The sequence below is a fragment of the Oncorhynchus keta genome, chromosome 30 (genome assembly GCF_023373465.1).
Source record: "Oncorhynchus keta strain PuntledgeMale-10-30-2019 chromosome 30, Oket_V2, whole genome shotgun sequence".
In the NCBI taxonomy this organism is placed as follows: Eukaryota; Metazoa; Chordata; class Actinopteri; order Salmoniformes; family Salmonidae; genus Oncorhynchus; species Oncorhynchus keta.
This window is the reverse complement of record NC_068450.1, coordinates 40,427,960-40,448,333: the sequence shown is the minus strand read 5'-3', so window position 1 is coordinate 40,448,333 and position 20,374 is coordinate 40,427,960. Positions and strand designations below refer to the sequence as shown.

The 20,374-nt window shown below is 40.4% G+C and overlaps 2 protein-coding genes across 2 annotated transcripts in view; one reads left to right on the top strand and one right to left on the bottom strand.

The window, feature by feature from the left end:
* Positions 1-14,223, bottom strand: part of LOC127913769 (rap guanine nucleotide exchange factor 6) — an 81,853-nt gene extending 67,630 nt beyond the window's left edge. The window contains exon 1 of the mRNA XM_052487018.1: positions 13,541-14,223. Within this exon, the coding sequence (XP_052342978.1) occupies positions 13,541-13,609 (69 nt within the window). The 5' untranslated portion in view covers positions 13,610-14,223. The remainder of the gene's footprint in view (positions 1-13,540) is intronic.
* Positions 14,224-14,832: 609 nt separating this feature from the next.
* Positions 14,833-19,793, top strand: LOC118363599 (uncharacterized protein C4orf45). Its single transcript, XM_035744633.2, has 5 exons — positions 14,833-15,022; positions 15,843-16,072; positions 17,313-17,371; positions 17,562-17,679; positions 19,645-19,793. The coding sequence occupies exons 1-5, from the start codon at positions 14,956-14,958 to the stop codon at positions 19,651-19,653; spliced, it is 483 nt and encodes a 160-aa protein (XP_035600526.1). The 5' UTR covers positions 14,833-14,955; the 3' UTR covers positions 19,654-19,793.
* The last annotated feature ends 581 nt before the right edge of the window (positions 19,794-20,374 follow it).

Here is a 20,374-nt window from a genome sequence, read left to right as displayed (position 1 = left end):
ATGGATGGTCTGTGTCTACCTTGATGTGTTACTTCTGTTTCCTGTCAGAATCCTACCTCCTCATAATGGAGAAATTTGAAAATCTCAGACACAGTATGGTGGGTTTTTGTTAACGGAATTACAAGGCAATATTTCTTAAACTTTACAGAAAGTAAACAATATCTCCAAAACTAAATATAAGTGTTGCTATTAGTTGGCAGGCGTCTTTAGGTCAACAATTTTGTGTTTTGATGAATTTCTGATGCCTTAAGACTTTCTGGTTGATGTTAAAATATCCCTTTTCCCATCTGTTTATTAAGAAATCAAAAGACTTTCCTCAAGACACGTTATTTTTTTGATGGAAATAGTTGAAAAATGTATCTAATGCCTTCATTTCCCACGAATATAGACTGAGCAAATTTGATACGTTCCTATGAACTTCACATGCTGGTGCTCATGCTTCCTTTTAGATGGGAAATGCCCAGGCCTGTCATTTTATTGTCCAGCTGTCTACTTTAATAAAATGTCAAAACCTACTTTGTTTTTTCCCCCTGATGTTTTTCTTTTGACAATGGCATCCATTAAACAAAAGGCTGCTGTTCATGCTTGTGCCCATTTCATAAAGAAACAGATATGAATCAGCCATTTCTGTTCACATGTCAAGCAGTCATACCATCCACAGCACAGTGGATACAACACAGCCTATGCTAGCATGTGGTATGACAAGCTAAATTAATTCAATTTAGACTAGGTCTCAAAGCCCTTTACATTGTCTGGGAAGAGAAACTCTTCCACCATTCTAACACTGACGTCTAGCAACCCCCTGGGTGATGCAATGTAGCGGTCTTGCGGCAGAATCCACACCACACATTGGCTATGAAGGTAGACGGATAATTAGATGATCATGATAGCATGCTGTGAGGTTAACATCTCCACTTTTGAGGGAAATGCTTAAATACGCCAGATGGTCCAGCGAATAAACTCACATGCCAGGAGCTTGACTAGGCCAAACCCAAACCTACAGAAATGCGATGACTACCAGAGGACACAACTCTACCGCTGTACAGAGATTAACTTTATCGTTATCGCGTAACAAGAGTGGCTAGTTTACACTTTGGCTGAATGCCATAGGCCGGTTGAGAGGTGGAGGGAGGGCAATACAATGTTTCACTGCCTAGTAGGCTCGATCGGTTTTTGCACTGTTTACTTGCGAGTGAGAGCATAGGTCAAAAGCATATTGAAGATTTGTGACTGTCCCTCACATGCCAGATCGGATGTCTTTATCATAATGTCAGCAGAAAGCAAAATACAGTCTGCTTTGATTTTATCTGAGCAGAGGAGATAGTGGGACAATCCCAATCTATGCTCTAGTTTCGCATAAAGGCAGAAGACAAATGTAAATGCTCAGGCAAGTAGGATGAGGGTTGAAGGACGGGCATGCATTTTGGCTTAGTGTTTGTTTAGACATTGATCATTCAAAGATACTAAAAGGCGCAACATATACCCAGTCACCAGTGCTTGGGTAATTCATCTAAATCATGAGGCTTCTTGAGCCGATATGTTAGGAGTGGGAGTCTGGCAAAAGTTTCTGCTGGTAGTCCAACAACTGGAAAGGTGACCCAGGTTGGCCAAAAGTAGAAAAAGTACAATTTCATCTGTGCCCAGACGCCGACCCTTGACACTAAGATGGAAAACTTTGTAAACAAGCATTAGCTCTATAGTGGACAGCCCCTTTGGATTTACAGACTTCTAATCAGGCAATTAATCAGCTCACCGTTTTATCCACTTCATGTCTGGCCAGTTCACAAACAGGAAGGATTACCCTGTGCAGTAGGGATCGAGGCCAAAAGACAATTTTCACTCATAAGCCATTCTGGTGCTTGTTTTCTTCTACTGCCATTAGATTCAATGCCAAGCACAGCATGAGCCATGTAATACAATAGCAAAAAAATGTAAATATTGCGCGTCTGGGCATGTGCATGGGTTTATTCTCATCTACCCTTTGCACAATGTCAAGGACAATGGAAGTTATGTAAAGCATGTAGTGTTCCGTGATATGTTGATCTCTCGCATTCTGCAGTGAAGGACAATGTAATTTACACTGTGGGGCCTTAACTCATGTCTGATGATTTTGTTGCTTTAAAAAAAAATATCTCATGAGGCATGCGAGCATAAGGACCTAACACGTGCCTTTTCCATGAGACAATGAGGGAGATTCATGCCTGACAAAATGCACGACCGTCAAACAAATCGCGATCCATCGATATTTCAAGCGCAAACAGATATGGGAATCACGCAGCGTGAAGAAAGTAGTGTGTCTCCCCCCAAGAGCAGTGCAAACACATACAACAATGAATTCTTATCTTACCTTTTGTTATGAACAGAGTAGAAACAATTAATTTCCGACAGATTGTAACGCAGAGATGGGAACTATACAGTAGCCTTTTCAAGAGGTTCAGACACAAGGTAGCGGCTCTTCAGATGTTTCGAGAAGTCCAGTGTGGTTAAAATTGTGTGCCAAAGTGCAACGGTTTGTGAACAGTCTCTACGGTGGATTTGAATACAGAGGATAAGCCTACCTCACTGATCTTCTCATTCGATTTTTATTTCATTTTTACTAACAGACAAACACGAGCACCCTAGCACTCAGCGTCCTGGTATTTGCCAGTCCTCCATTGCTACGGTCTGTTAGGGAAAACGAATGGCTGCCTACTAGGTCACAGATTTCATGTAATTTGAAGAGAATGGTACCGGAGGTGATGGCCGTCATTTTTTTTTACGGGCTCCGGACATACTGTGCTATTTTGTGTGTGTGTGGGGGGTTGCGCCGTTTTAAAGTTTCTTTGTACATAATGTACATTGTTACATATGACCGAAAAGAGCTTCTGGACATCAGAACAGCGATTTATCACCTCAAACTGGACAAGGATTTTTTTCTTTAATGAGTCGGACTCGAAGGATATACTGCTCTCCCCAGACCAGGCCCAAGTCCCTGTCATGTCATTCGATTGAAAAGGAGACGCCGTTACAGAGGTCGACGAGCCGGATACCTGGCAAGACTACGTCGGCAAGTGGATAATCCACCTTTCTACTGGCAAATGTACAACCACTAGAGAAAAAAACTGGATGGTCTTCATTCAAGACTATCCGATCAACGGGGCATTAAAAACTGTAATAACCTGTGTTTCACAAAATTGTGGCTGAACAAGGACATGGATAATATACAGTTAGCTGAGTTTTCTATGCATCGGAAGGACAGAACAGCAGCCTCCGGTAAGAGCAGAGGGGAGGTGGTGTGTGTCTCTCTTGGTCAACAACAGCTGATGTGCAATGTCCAATACTAAGGAAGTCTTGAGGTTTTACTCACCTGAATTATAGTACCTCATGATAACTCTTGGTAAATAGCGTGGTCTACAGCTGATCTATATTTTTCGTAGTCGTCTATCAACCACCACTAACCGATGCTGGCACTAAGAACTCATTCAACAAGCTGTATAAGGCCACAAGAAAATGCACATTCAGAGGCGGCATTCCTAGTGGCCGGAGACTTTAATGCAGACAATCTTAAATTAATTTTACCTCATTTCTACCAGCATGTCACATGTGCAACTAGAGGGGGGGGGAAAAACTCTAGATCACCTTTACTCCTCACACAGACGCCTACAAAATGGAGAGCTTATATATCCTTAGAGTCCGACTTATCTTACCGGAGGCTGCTGTTCTGTCATATTCCATTTGGAAAATCTGACCATAATGCTATCCTCTGGATTCTTGCTTATAATCAAAACTTAAAACAAGAAGTGCAGTACCAGTGGCATGCTCAATATGGAAGTGGTCTGATGAAGCAGATGCTATGCTGCAGGACTGTTTTGTTAGCACAGACTGGAATATGTTCCAGGATTCATCCGATGACATTGAGGAGTATACCACATCAGTCACTGGCTTCATTAACCTGCTCGTCAGCGACGTCGCCCCCTCAGCGACCGTGCGTAAATATCCTAACTAGAAGCCATGGATGACAGGCAACATCAGCACTGAGCTAAATGCTGGAGCTGCCGCTTTCAAGGAGCGGGACACTAATTTGGACGCTTATAAGAAATCCTGCTACGCCCTCCAACGAACAATCAAATCGGCAAATCATCAATACAGGACTAAGATCGAATCCTGCTACACCGGCTCTGGCGTTCGTCGGATGTGGTATGGCTTGCAAACTATAACGGATTACGATGAGAAAACCCAACCACAAGCTGCCCAGCGATGAGAGGCTACCAGTCAAGCTAAATGCCTTCTATGCCCACTTCGAGGAAAGCAGAACTAAACCATGCATGAGAGCACCAGCTGTTCCGGACGACTGTGTGATCGCGCTCTCTGGAGCCGATTTGAGTAAGACCTTTAAATAGGTCAACATTCACAAGGCAGCAAGACCAGCTAGCAAGTGTCTTCACTGACATATTCAACCTCTCCCTGACCCGGTCTGTAATACCTACATGTTTCAAGCAGACCACCATAGTCCTTGTGCCCAATAATGTTACCTCCCTAAATGACTACCAGATCATTTGTTCTCAGCCAACTTGTCTTTTAAACAACATCCTGGGGAATAGTTACATTGGAGAGGAGGGGGGTGAATGAGCACCATCATCCCAGAAACCCTGAACTCACTCCAATTTGCATACTACCCCAACAGATCCACAGATGACGCAATATCTATTGCACTCCACTCTGCCCTTTCCCACCTGAACAACAGAAACACCCACACGAGAACGCTGTTCATTGACTACAGCTCAGCATTCAACACCATAGTGCCCTCCAAGCTCATTACTAAGCTAAGGACCCTGGGACTAAACACCTCCCTCTGCAACTGGATCCTGGACTTCCTGACGGGCCGCCAGTTTGAAGCATTTAGCCTATTAGCAAATAGTCAATGCTATAATTTCTATGGGCAAACTACAAGGTTCTGAATTAGGCATGTTCAGTGTAACTATAGCTATGAGAATACATAAATTATAGTGTTATTCTATTTTACCAAGATAGTCAGAACACATCAAACAAAATGTGTAAAATGGTGGTCCCATGTTTGAGCTGAAATAAAAGATCCCAGACATGTTCCATTCAAAACGCTTATTTCTCTCAAATGTTGTGCACAAATTAGTTTACATCTGATAGTGAGCATTTTTCCTTTGCCAAGATAGGCCATCCAAGTGACAGGTGTGGCATATCAATAAGATTATTAAACAGCATGGGCATTACACAGGTTCACCTTGTGCTGGGTAAAATAAAAGGCAACTCTAAAATGTACAGTTTAATCACAAGATACTGCCACAGATGTTTCAAGTTGAGAGAGTGTGCAATTGGCATGCTGACTGCAGGAATGTCCACCAGAGCTGTTGCCAGATAATTTAATATTACATCTCTACCATAAGCCACTTACAATATTTAAGAAATCTAACTAAATAGACATATGAAGAACAATATAAAGATATATCAATGGGGGAAAAAAGTATTTAGTCAGCCACCAATTGTGCATGTTCTCCCACTTAAAAAGATGAGAGAGGCCTGTAATTTTCATCATAGGTACACTTCAACTATGACAGACAAAATGAGAAAAAAAATCCAGAAAAATCACATTGTATGATTTTCTATAAATTTATTTGCAAATTATGGTGGAAAATAAGTATTTGGTCACCTACAAACAAGCAATATTTCTGGCTCTCACAGACCTGTAACTTCTTCTTTAAGAGGCTCCTCTGTCCTCCACTCGTTACCTATATTAATGGCACCTGTTTGAACTTGTTATCAGTATAAAAGACCTGTCCACAACCTCAAACAGTCACACTCCAAACTCCACTATGTCCAAGACCAAAGAGCTGTCAAAGGACACCAGAAACAAAATTGTAGACCTGCACCAGGCTGGGAAGACTGAATCTGCAATAGGTAAGCAGCTTGGTTTGAAGAAATCAACTGTGGGAGCAATTATTAGGAAATGGAAGACATACAAGGCCACTGATAATCTCCCTCGATCTGTGGCTCCACGCAAGATCTCACCCCGTGGGGTCAAAATGATCACAAGAACGGTGAGCAAAAATTCCAGAACCACACGGGGGGACCTAGTGAATGACCTGCAGAGAGCTGGGACCAAAGTAACAAAGCCTACCATCAGTAACACACTGCGCCGCCAGGGACTCAAATCCTGCAGTGCCAGACGTGTCCCCCTGCTTAAGCCAGTACATGTCCAGGCCCGTCTGAGAGCATTTGGATGATCCAGAAGAAGATTGGGAGAATGTCATATGGTCAGGTGAAACCAAAATATAACTTTTTGGTAATAACTCAACTCGTCGTGTTTGCAGGACAAAGAATGCTGAGTTGCATCCAAAGAACACCATACCTACTGTGAAGCATGGGAGTGGAAACATCATGCTTTGGGTCTGTTTTTCTGCAAAGGGACCAGGATGACTGATCCGTGTAAAGGAAAGAATGAATGGGGCCATGTATCGTGAGATTTTGAGTGAAAACCTCCTTCCATCAGCAAGGGCATTGAAGTTGAAACGTGGCTGGGTCTTTCAGCATGACAATGATCCCAAACACACCGCCCGGGCAACGAAGGAGTGGCTTCGTAAGAAGCATTTCAAGGACCTGGAGTGGCCTAGCCAGTCTCCAGATCTCAAACCCATAGAAAATCTTTGGAGGGAGTTGAAAGTCCATGTTGCCCAGCAACAGCCCCAAAACATCACTGCTCTAGAGGAGATCTGCATGGAGGAATGGGCCAAAATACCAGCAACAGTGTGTGAAAACCTTGTGAAGACTTACAGAAAACGATTGACCTCTGTCATTGCCAACAAAGGGTATATAACAAAATATTGAGATAAGCTTCTGTTATTGACCAAATACTTATTTTCCACCATAATTTGCAAATAAATTAATAAAAAAATCCTACAATGTGATTTTCTGGAGAGAAAAAAAATCTAATTTTGTCTGTCATAGTTGAAGTGTACCTATGATGAAAATTACAGGCCCCTCATCTTTTTAAGTGGGAGAATTTGCAAAATTGGTGGCTGACTAAATACTATTTTGCCCCACTGTATCTCTCATAGAACCTTACAGTCCCATGGTCTCACATTTTAGAAGTGCTGATAAACGTTCAAAAATAAGAATAAGATTTACATTTATACTTTCAAAATGATACCACAAAGGTGGTTGGAGGTCCACATATAAGAAGATGTTGATTTAAATGGGAATATCTGTCGTTATAAATTATACTCCCAATCCTCCATAGGTGAACCTTTTGAAATCATAAATATTTCTATCATAGAATAGACAACCACTTAAATTGACATTCAACGGTGGACATCTTTGTGGTAGTAATTAGAAGTTAAAATATAGGCCTCCCGAGTGGCGCAGCAGTCTAAGGCACTGCATCACTACAGCCTGGGGTTCGATCCCAACAGCAGACTGTGACCGGGAGTCCCAGCGAGCAGGTGTTAAGAAGTACGGCTTGGCAGGTCATGTTTCAGAGGACTTTTAAAAAAAAATGATAATAAAATAGTTTGACAACACTATAAGCTTTTAAATGACAAACTCGACTGTTTATCTTTTCCAGTGATGAAAACATGGATTTTTCATGGTATGGTGGGGTATGCAAAATGGGTCAACTTTGAGTACCTTTATCTCCTGAATGTTTTGGCATTCAGGTCCAACAAATCACTTTCTGACCACTTCGTCCATGGGCAAACATGTATGGAAAGTGTTGTTTTAATCAAAAGGGATGCTGTCAAAAGTGATTAAGTTCTTGCCTAGTCAAAAAAAGGTTAAATAAAATACATTTCACATTTTTAATGGATTTACCCAGAAGCTAACAAAAGCATGAGACAAAAGTTATTCTCAATCCGTTTTATGTCTCAATTAAGCCCGTCTCACATGCTTCTGTTTTGACTTGATGATCAAAATAGGCCAGAGGTCACAAACCAGAAACCACACACAAACAAGCATCATAAAAACAGTCACTTCAAAAATGTTCTCTCCTCTCTTTTGCAATCAGTCCTTCCTTCCTGCCGGCCTGGTTCAAAAAGCATCCTGACGCTTCTCCACTCAGAATGCTATCACTGGAGAAAGAAACAAGCTTCCACCCTCTCGCTGACCCTCCCGGCTCCTGTCTCCACCTTCTTCTTCACACTGCCTTTTCACTTGGATATTCCTAGCCACTGCTTGACTACTATGCTAATCCTTTGCTAAATCCAGCACACAAGGACACAGTCTGAGCTCTGACGTTTGAGCTACATGATGTGATTCACTGTCAGCCAGAGGTCTTGCTGACTGTTCATGCCGCTGCCTAAACAATTACAAGGAGCAGACAAGCCTTTGACTCATTGTCCCTTCTTGGATGGCTCCTGCATCTTAGGCAAAAAAAGTAGACTGTGTGTTTCTAATTATAGATTTAATCTTTCCTTCGTTTCCCCAATAAAAATATTGTAGGTGCTCAATCAACATAATGCATTGTCAAAAAAATCATACTGTGTGTGTGTGTGTGTGTGTGTGTGTGTGTGTGTGTGTGTGTGTGTGTGTATATATATATATATATATATATATATATATATATAGTGGTTTGTGTAATACAGTCACCACAAAGTACTGAACAGCAACCTAGGCAAGGAAAGGCAACAGTTCCATGGAAAATCTCACTGCATCTCAGTAGGTTACCACCATGCATACCAGGTCACGATTAGCTTTAAGATGGCAAAATCCACACCAGTCCGAACATGGTGTTAATCCCAAGAGGCCATGCCATCTCCAATAGGACAAACACGGTCAGTTGCTAATGGGGGACACTACTAGCTTAACATTTGAATGAGTGACAAGTTACAATTCCGAAACAAAAAGTGCACGGGGGGTGGGGCCTGTCCAGTTATAATTAAAAATATTCCAGACATACTTCAAGGATAACTTGTCTGGTGACTGTGGTCAGTCCACATTTGTCAAAACACTTCTTTACTCATGTCACCACCACTATGAGGTTTAATGAAACATGCACGAAATGTGTTGGCACACTAGCACACGGTTAACGAGTCATCAATGACAACACTTGACAGCCGTTTAATTGTCTCTGCAATGTCAGATAGACAGATGCATCAACATGTGGCTGTGTCACTGTGCCAGCAACAGCTTGCCCACTATTTTAATTGGTGGTCTATCGATTCTCTGGGCTATTGTTGTGCATATCCCTTGCTGCCATCAAACCACAAGGCCCATTGCCTAATGGTTGAAATGTTCTGGAAATACGAAGTGAATACTTGCAATAAACAATTGTGTGGGGGGCACTTCCAAAGTAGCGCAATTATGCTGATTCAGATTTTTCACTTACAAATGTGTACAAAACAAAAATATGTTAATTTCAAAGTTTAACAAACTATACAAAACCAAGCACAATGACTACTTTTAACAATTTACACTGAAAACTATGAAAACACATATACTGGAAGACCTGTGCAGATTCAAAGGTTGATAACAGAATTGCAAAGTAAAATCTCACTCCGTTTTTTGTGACCGTAAAAAATACCTGCTCTGAATTAAGATTCAAAATGTCTGCAGAAAGAATGGGGTGTAAGGCTATGACATCTTGAGTTTGAAAACATATGTTGGTTATTGAACTACAGTAAGTGAAGTGTATTTACATCTGGTAACAAAATTGTGGCAACTGAATTTCATCATGGTTCCTTGACCTGTACTAGAAAGAAATGCATAATTATGGATATAAATGTAATTCACTTCATGGTGATGTATCCTAAATAGGTACGCAAAAAGGTAGATGTGCAATATCCTCCTTTGCATAGTTGGGTGTTAATCTACACACTAGCTATTATTTTAATGAGCTCCGCCGCCAAACAAGACCAAATATGGTTGGTCCGGATCGGACCAAATCTGAACCAATCATAGACGTCTATGTTTCACAAGTTTGGACATCAATTTAAATCATGTTGTAATCTTGTGTATATTTTGTATTTTCATGAGGACCACAATGGAAATACTTGTAACTTTGTGTCATCCTCATTGATTTTAATGGCATTGTACTGTATCCACGTTTGGATGTATTGTGTTTTAAAATATTGTCTAATAAATCAAATAACTGTATTTTTATTTTTAAAGTGCAATACAGCACACAACAGTGGAGTAGAGTTCAATACAGGTATGTCACAATACCAGAATGCCACAAAACCAGAATTTTGACTTCGATACCAGGTTTAGTATCATGATACTCGATAACATCGCAATACTCATTACCAAAACGATACCGGAACAGAAAAAGAAAGGCACTTGATCCAGACAAACTCAGCTACTGCTTTGTTCAATTGTTGGGCATGTTTTAAGTTCAATAGCATTACATTTGAAATGCTTAATGCCAAAATGTTTCAGACAGCCAACGGCGAAAAAAATTACCAAACTACATAACGTAATGGTAATCATTTCTTTGAATGGTAAATCTCTAATGATAAACTGGGTGAATTAAGATGTAGCCTAGGTCTATTCACAATACAGGTGAATGCATATTCAATAGGACTGTGGGCGTGCATTGATTGATTGAGCTTGTTTTGGATGCTTTCATGGGGTTACAGATGACAAACAATCTTTCTCCCTTCCATTTGGGACTTTTATTGTACTGATCAACATTTGCATTGAAGTAGCTTCTTTCATAAAAGTGCGCACTCTCTCTAACCAGTAATGACATCCTTCACGAGGCAAGACGGGTGCGGCTCGTCGGAGACCTATTCACACACACACACACAGTGTTCGCTGAGGCAATAGATCATCTCTGGCTGATGGAGAGACGTGACAGAGAGACCGATTAAGTGAATGAATAATGTTTTTGGGTACTGAACAATTTTGTTCTAGTATAGAAAAAGCATTGATGTTTCGGTATACCGTGCAACAATAGTATAGTCAAGTAGAGTATAGTTCAGTACAATACAGTATAGTATCGATCAGTACATTATAGTTTACTCAACTGTGCTCTCTGCGCCAATGACGTGGGACGTCGATTAAGGCAGCCCCCCGCACCTCTCAGAGAGGTTGGGTTAAATGCGTTCAACATTTTGGTTGAATGCATTCAGTTGTGACTAGCTATTCCCTTTCGCCATCCTCTAATGTTTACTCTACTGAACTCTGCTCCTCTACTGTACTTTTGTGCACTGAACTCTACTTTTCTTTAGCGTGCGCTACTGTACTGTGCTGTCCAAATTTGTCAAACAGAGACATCACTTTTTGGGACAAAGGAAGGCTTGTCCAGATGTCTGTGGACGTTGAAATGAAGGCTGGTCCAGACCGGACCAAAAAAGGACATCTGTGGATGTCGAAATCAAGGCCAGGGCAGACTGACCAAATGTCAACTACTTTTCAACATCCATGCACGTTCAGTGTCGTTTGGTGCTCAGTGGGTGAGGACGCTGGTTACAGTAAATGGAAAGAGTGGTCCCATAGGTAGGTGTCAGTAAGAACCAGGAGAGCCAGAGAGCCAGGAGAGGGAGAGCGAGGTTGTCAAGACTTGACCACCAGATTATAGAAAGAAAACAGTTATCAGCTGAACATAACAGTCTGCCAGTGGACGGGAGGACAGTAAGCAGATGACCCAACTGTGGTTTGTGACTACTATGATTTCCCATGATTGTACACAATTTAACTGCAGAAATTCCTTCTTAAAAAAAAAAAATGGAATTTCTGTTAGTGATTTTAGTTTTAATCACTTAATAAATTCAGAAACAAATTTATATCAGTAAAACACTAACTAATTGATAGATCAACCTTTACTTGTACTTCTGTGAACTTTTGGGGTATGCAAAAATTGGTCACCTTTGAGGACCTTTACAGCTTGAATGTTTTGGCATCAAAAACATCACCTTCTGAGCACTTCTACAATGGAATATGTATGGAAGGTTTCGTTCAAATCAAAAGGGGTGCAGTCAAAAAGTGATTGAATTTAAATGGACTGAGCCGGAAGACTGAGTGCTGTGCACCTGTGCTAATTAGCTATCTAATTTGCCAAAGAACATCTGTGTGTAAAGGAAGGAAGGAAGGAAAAGTGTTGTAACTGAAAAATACTGTCAGCTACAACTGTGTTAAACCTGGTTAAAACAGTAAGTGTATATTTTGCATGTGTGAAGTGTCTTTGATATTAAAGTACAGGGTTTTATGTTTGTAGAACCATGTCGCAATTAAGAATTGATTCATGTTTAGACGGAGTAACGTTAATGGAATTTTGGCTCCCTGAGCCAGTATCTCTCCAACATAACATACACTATAAGGACCTTGGATGTTAAAGTGTAACGGTAGGCTTGGCTACACTCCTTAACAGTACATTCTTAGGCTACAGCTCGCTCTCGCAAACTCTAGGCGGCATTCTGCCTTTTCCCTACAGTTTCCAGCCATTAGCTTCGCTCACAACTGGCTCATGTGAACGATTAGAAACATGAATAGTCATCACTTGCAATACGGCTTTGGAACATATCTTTCATCAGCGAGAAATAATCCTTCGAATAAAAGATCCACCGAAACTACACTTCCTGAGTTACGCTTACACACAGGTGTTCGGAGCATGCTAGATAGCCAATTAGTGCAGGTGGTTGCCGCTTGTCTTCCGTCTGTCTTCCGTAAACAAGCGCTGTAACATGGAGATATGGCCGTGTGAGAACACGAACCCTATAAAAAAAGGTGAATCAATTTAACCTTTTTTTGTTCATATGAAAGATATGATCCTTATGCTTCCAAAACCATACCACAATCGATGTGTGTTAAGGTTCTGACTGAGCGTCGGGGGTGTTTCTTAACAGAACTCCCCTGTACAGAAGACGCCTTTGTCCAATGACTTATGTGTAAAGTAATGGGAACTAAAGAGCCATGATCAAGGGCTAGGCTACAGTCTGCTATCCATTATCTCAAACAAGGCAATACAGGCCAATACCTGATATAGACTACAAGAGGCTACAGATTAGGAATCCTGAATGTTCAAATCAGTTCTAGGAGAGGCCTAAAGTGTACATATGAGAGTTGATCATGGTCTATTAAATCAACACACACACTATTGTATAAATGTCCATGCAAGCTCAATATGCCTGACACTCATTTAATTGTTGTTTAGACTCGGTTTACGTCTACAGCATTTGTGTAAATGTATGTTTTTTCTTTCTAGCTTAAAGAAAATAAAATAATAAATCTAGCAAATTGCTAAATTATTTGACTGTTTGCGAAACAATGTAGCATATGAATGTTTACATAACCGTTTTGAAAACAGGAAACATTTGCTGGAATGTGCCAGGTCTGAATATGTTCGTGACATAAGTGGCTGGGTTACTATCAAGTCCTGTTGCGTTTAAGTACCTCGAGATTATCTCTCTTGATAGAGCTTTAGCGGGATGTAGACAGGGATACGTAACACTGTAGCAGAATGGCAACGCACAGAAATAATGTAACAATGTAGCGAAGGTGTGGCTGCGGGGAACTATAGAACACTGTCATAGTAACCGAGTGGTTTCACAACATGTCGAGATTAGTATTTTAAGGTATATCAAATAATTATACTGACCTGTTGCGTTCTTTCTGCCGGATTCATCATCACAGCTTGACGAAAACTGTTATCGACATAAGACGCCATTGTTTTGAAGACCCGAATTTCAAATAATTAAATTGCTTAGAATGTTGACAATGTGCAAATATTCGCGGACTGGATATTCACAGACCAAGCCACAGTCAGTCTGTTATCCACTAATAAGAGAACTCCAGTGGTCGAAAGATCGGAAATGTATCAGTCCCAGGCCACAATGGCCAGGCCACAATGTGAGCCTAGGGGTTTCTTCTGTCCCCAAACCGATATCAAAAGGCTGCCACCGATCCCAACAAAAAAAAAACTTGCTATCAAGGTGCGGCTCGAAGAATCCTGAATCCAAGTCCCAGTAGACGTGTCGCTATACAGTTGTATTATGGAAGAACTGTTCCTTTATCTAAGCCGACGCTAAAAGCAAATATATGTATCTTCAGCATTCTTGATTTTGCCACAATTCAATGTATCCGCCTTCAAATAAAATAGCAAACTACTAATCTATCCTGACAATAACCGGTTGTCCATTTTTTTTAAATAATAAATGTATAGGCTACATGTACAAAGGCAACCTTTAAAAAATCATTATGATGGGTTTAAAAGTGACGATGGGTCCGCCGCCACAGCTTTTTGCTGTATGCCACCATGGTGACTGACACAAGGGGAGGCTCATGGGCGAGTCCATTTACAAAAATGGAGCCGGAGGACAATGTATTGTGGCCTACAAAGCTATCTTTTGTCGCCATCCAATGACAGAAACTGGAATAGCACATACAGATAGGCTATTCAAAGAGCAAATAGTCTACTCAAATGCACATTTTGGAATAATTAATCGTTACAATTAATTGTTTGGGGGGCCTATTTATTGAAACTCTATTTGACTGGAATTTCATTCTTCTTTGATCTATGGGGGGAAAATGTCAAGTGTACAAATGAAAAACGTATGTTCGATTCCATTTAATTATATTAGATTTATTTCTGATATATTCTAACCACGTGTTATATTTGACATGCTCCAGTGCTGTTCAAGGTTTCCAGAAAAATTGGTGGACCATGGAACAATTACATTTTGTAAAATTGGACACTGAATTGGAGGTAATTATGACACAACCGAGTCGCTAATGTCGCGTTCAGATATTACTCGGAACTAGGAAACTCGGAAATGTCCAACTTGCTGGTTCGTTAAATACAGCAGATGGAGTTAGCAAGTCGGACATTTCCGAGTTCCCTAGTTCCGAATAAAACTAGAACGCTGCACTAACGCATTCAAACACTGACACCGTGACAAGCATTATTCGCATGGCAACAGCCCACTGACCAGCACCCTCACATTATCGCCCTCGGGCGTGCTGCTGTAACCGTGTACTCGGCTGCTGGTATCTAGTCCAAAAATAACAGTTCCAATGGAGAGTAGCACAGTGGTACAAGTAAGGCTCCCCCAAGCCTATGGTCAAAGGATGCTTTTTACAGGTATGTGTCACATAATTATTGGGTTTGATGTAGAATGTTACAAGGGTAGAAATAGGTTACACAACAATCACCTCTTATTACATAGGCTATTGTGTGTAGCCTACAGTATGTTCCATTTTATTCATGATGTATATAATTAGGCCTATTTTGGAAGTTATACATTAGGGGTTTGTCATTATAAATATTGTATTTTTTATTTTAATGACATGTAGATAGGTCAGGACAAGAAACCGTGGGGGTGACTGGATGAGAGATACTTGACACAGCCTCTTCATTGGCAATGCACTTTCTGTAAAATGGAACCACTCCTATGTGGTGCTACTTTAGACTGGGGGAAACTCTAAACGGGATACTTTGGACATACCAACTCTGATGTCACCCATTTACATTACATTTAAGTCATTTAGCAGACGCTCTTATCCAGAGCGACTTACAAATTGGTGCATTCACCTTATGACATCCAGTGAAACAGCCACTTTACAATAGTGCATCTAAATCTTTTAAGGGGGGTGAGAAGGATTACTTTATCCTATCCTAGGTATTCCTTAAAGAGGTGGGGTTTCAGGTGTCTCCGGAAGGTGGTGATTGACTCCGCTGTCCTGGCGTCGTGAGGGAGTGTGTTCCACCATTGGGATTCCACTCACCCCATGGAAGTTCTCAATTACAATGGTTAAGGTTAGGGTAATATTTAGGTAAGAGTTAGGGTTTAGGGTATGGACGTCCCAAGATTTCGGGATAGCATAAACCTTTAGAGTAGGGCTCTGTGTAGCTCACTATTTTCTGAATGGTTCTCACATTTCATTATGTTGATTCTAATAAGGTCCAGGTGGAATTGGAGACTACAAGGCAAGATTGATCGACTTTCCCCGCTACATTGGCGTTGGCCCTTTGTCACCTGAGGGTACAAGCGATTTGAATTACCTGTGCCGGCCTGCTCCTTCCGCCCCACCCCCCATGCCCAAACAGTGTTGCATTGGAGGAGTGGGATGGGGCATGGAATATCACCAGCTGTTGAACAGTAGGACGCTGCTCAGCAATATGCAAATTAAGGTGGGGCCCAAATGAAGCCTGTGAGCTGGATGTTAATTTGATTATTATTAAAGGAGGGAGTTAGGCAACCTTGATTAGCTACATCATATATTTTATTTCATAAGCCCTCAAAGTTCCATAATGGGCTGGAAATGTCAGCCATCTTGGTCAGGCAGAAATCCAAAACCAGTCTGAATTGGAATGAATGGCATTAGAGGCATAAGTGATGCATTTCCTGCTTTTACTTATGCAGGAAATATAAGGTAAAGCATGTGATGTATCAGAAATTGTTTAATGGAATTATAGTCAACCTAAAATATTTTCATATAATTATAAATAGAGTTTATACGGGTTTTATACCAATTCTGTATAAATATCCTCTAAAATATATGTAAACAGTCTGCAAATGAGTGCTATTATATGATACAATATTAGTACTTGTTGGATTTACAACTTGTCTAAATCCTATCATCAACTGCTTTGAGCCACTGTATGGCTGTGGATTGACTCTAGTGTTTCAATGAAATGTTGGCATATTGACAGTTCATTTGAAAAATTAATGAGATCATTCCTCTAAAACTGGCTGGCTAGTTAGCTAACACAAAACAGTGCAGATACATTCTTCACTTCATCTTATCACAGCACTGGCAAAACATGGTTGACCAATTCCCTGACCAACATGGCTGACTTTTGTACCGTCATAAAAAGGTTCAAACCCTTTCTAGTATTCTAATTAATAATTATATGGCTATTATACTCACCTGTCACAATGGCCAGAATGATGTCCTAAGAAAATACTGTAGTCATGAAGTCATAATGCTCACCAAGTGTTTGATTTGGCCAGGAGCTCACCGGAGCTGTGTACCGGCACCTCACATTTTCTACTGCTTGAGCTCCTGTTCCTCTTATAGAATATTAGCTCAAAAGTATTGTGGAGCTCCTGCATCTATAAATGTAAACAGTACTGGCACCCAACATGATTTTGTCCTATTCGAGCACTGCTCACCTGTCGCAATGCTCAAAACTGTAATCATGATTCTCAACGAATGTCACGATGGACACAGTGCTCAGAATGTTGTCAGAAGACAACAATACTCAAATCACGATTCTCAAAGTTGTCAGATTCATGACCCTATTCATTCTGATGCTGGCATTACATCGGTATTAAGACAAGCCACTTTAATTGAGACAGTTTATTCTCTTCATTCAAATGTTATAACATACAACTTTCAAAGTGACTCAGACCATATTGTTCCTACAGAGAGCTGAATTCCGCTCAGCCCTTGAGGACAGAGTCACCCATAGATATCAAAACCCATGGTAGGCCCCACATGTGGTAACCCACACTTTATGTAATATATTTTATTTTTCAGCCAGTCAGAATCACTTTACCTGCACGCTGTGCACATTTCCAATGTGAACGTGATAGCATCGCAGCAGGCTTGTGGAGTGTCGAGTGAATGTAGGTGCACCCTTCTTCATCCATTATTCACCATTTCCACTTTTGCAGGCACGCACCGCCCCACTTTCTAGATAAGCAATCTGTTGGAGCCCGTAGCAAACTCGCATGGACACACAAGTACGACTGTTATATCCGAGATAACAACAAACAGTTCCTTCTCAACAGGGTAAGTCATTAACTACAGGAATGTGACATTTCCTCCCTTCAAACACCAGTATGAAGGATACATTGCATGACTGGAGATATATTTGACCCACTAAACCCAATTGTAAGGGAGAGGATGAGGGGCCCCTCTTTTCACACGAACAATCCTATTTCTGCATAGGCCTTGTCCTCAGGGAGTATCTGACCTCTCATTTGATATATCCCCTATTGCATTATGCAACTATAAACACAGCATTTGAGGAATTCGATGCAAATGCATTTGAAGTTAAAGGCCCCTACCTGATACAGTGCCATGCAAAGTTTTTCACACCCCTTGGAGTTCTTCACATCTTATTTTGTTCCAATGTGGGATTAAAATGTATTTAAATTGTCAACAATCTACTCAAAATACTCTAATGTCAAAGTGAAAGAAAAATTCAAACATATTTTAAAGATGAATAAAAATGTGATAGCGTAATTGCGTAATTATTCAGCCCCTTTGTTCAGGCAAGCCTAAATTAGCTCAGGGGTCATCACATAATAGGTTACATGGACTCAATGTGTAAAATAATAGGGGTTGACATGATTGTTTGGATTGACTAACCTTTCCTTTGTCCCCCATACATACAACATCTGTAAGGTCCCTCGGTCAAGTATTACATTTCAAGCACAGATTCAACTACCAAGACCAGGGAGCTTTTGGAAAGCCTCATAAAGAAGGGCAGTGATTGATAGATGGGTAACAATAACAAATCAGACATTGAATCTCTCTTTAAGCATGGTCAAGCTAATAATTAGGCTGTGGATTATGTATTAAACCACCCAGACACATAGTTACAGTCCTTAACTGAGCTGCAGGACAGGAATGAAACTGCTCAGGGATGTTACCATGACGCCATTGGTTACTTTTTTAGAACAAATACAGGGTGGGTGTGATGGGAGAACTGTGGATGGATCAACAACATTGTAGTGACTCTACAATAATGAGTTAAATGAAAGAGAAAATAATACAAAATACATGCATCTTGTGTACAACAAGGCACGAAAGTAATACTGCAAAAAAACATGGCAAAGGAATATACTTTTTGGCCTAAATGCAAAGCCTTATGTTTGGGGCAAATCCAACAGATCACTAAGTAACTGCCTCCTCATTTTCAAGCATGATGGTGGCTGTGTCATTATATGGGTATGCTTGACATCAGCAAATACTGGGGAGTCTTTCAGGATAGAAAATAAGTGGGATGGAACGATGTACAGGCAAAATCCTAGAGGAAAACCTGCTTCAGTCTGTTTTACACCAGACACTGGGAGATAAATTATCCTTTCAGCAGGACGATAACCTACAACACATGGCCAAATCTACACTGGAGTTGCTTACCAAGAAGACAGTGAATGTTCCTGACTGGCCAAGATACAGTTTTGACTTAAATCTGCTTGAAAATCTATGGCAAGACTTGAAAGTTGCTGTGCAGCTGTGATCCCCAACATCTTGACAGAGCTTGAAGAATTATGAAAATAATAATGGGCTAATATTGCACAATTCAGATGTGTAAAGCTAAAAGAACCAAGAAGACTCACAGCTGTAATCGCTGCCAAAGGTGTTTCTAAAATGTATTTACACAAGGGGCTGAATACTTATGCAACAACAGCATTTCAGTTATTTAATTTACATATTTGAAAAAAATGATTCACTTCCACTCACATTAGAGTATTTTATGTAGATTGACAACTTTAAAAAAATATATATTTTAATCCCACATTGTAACAATAAAATGTGAGGAAATCCAAGGGGTATGAATACTTTTGCAAGACACTGTATATGAAAGGACATAACTTTGGTCGGTGAATGAACCCATTCAAACCACACATCATGCTTGACCATTTCTGTATGTGGTGTTTTTAGTGAACAGTATTCAATAGGATTATGATATTTTTGCCTGACGTACCTATAACTCACAAATGCTTCTTTGTGTATTTCCCTTTCTAGAGAGATTAACTCGTTCAGAGAAACGCTGAAGGTGCTTCACAAATTAGTTCCTTGAAATAGTTTGGGTGAAGAACGGATGATGATACAATCAGCTGTGTTGTCCTGAAGACCTGACCAATTGTCTGAATAAATATCACATTTTCACCTACTGTAATGTATACAAAAGTTAATCAAACCATTTTACTCTGTCAGTACTCAATTACAACTCTCATTAGTAATTTGCATGACCTATTTCACTGAAATGGTTTGGAGCACTGCAAGTAAGCTACTATACCACACCCTTACACTGGTGTATTTTGCAGTTAGTTATGCAGCAACATTTACAGTAAATTAGGAATCCTTTAAATCCTCAAACAAGGATTTGATGAGATGGAGATATTTTCACGTTTTGTCTGAAAGGTGAAAGTAAAGCTAAGTGTAAACAATACATTTTTTTGTTAAGTCCATTGGCTTTACTTTAAAATCTATTTTTTTTTTTGCCACTTATCTAAAAGTACTCATGTTTTCTGCTCTGCTAGCTCTACATGGGGAACTGAGAATGAAAATGTTAATTCACCAAGGATGCCTCGGACACCAGTATTGCATTCTACAGGTCCAGGACCCAGGTCTTTCCTGTCTTGTGTCATAGATTCAAATTTTCGATAACAAGTGTGTGTGAAGATAATCCATCCCCTGAGCAAAAGCAATTACATTTGCCAAAGTCAAGCTCAGGTAACTGCTGCTGACTCAG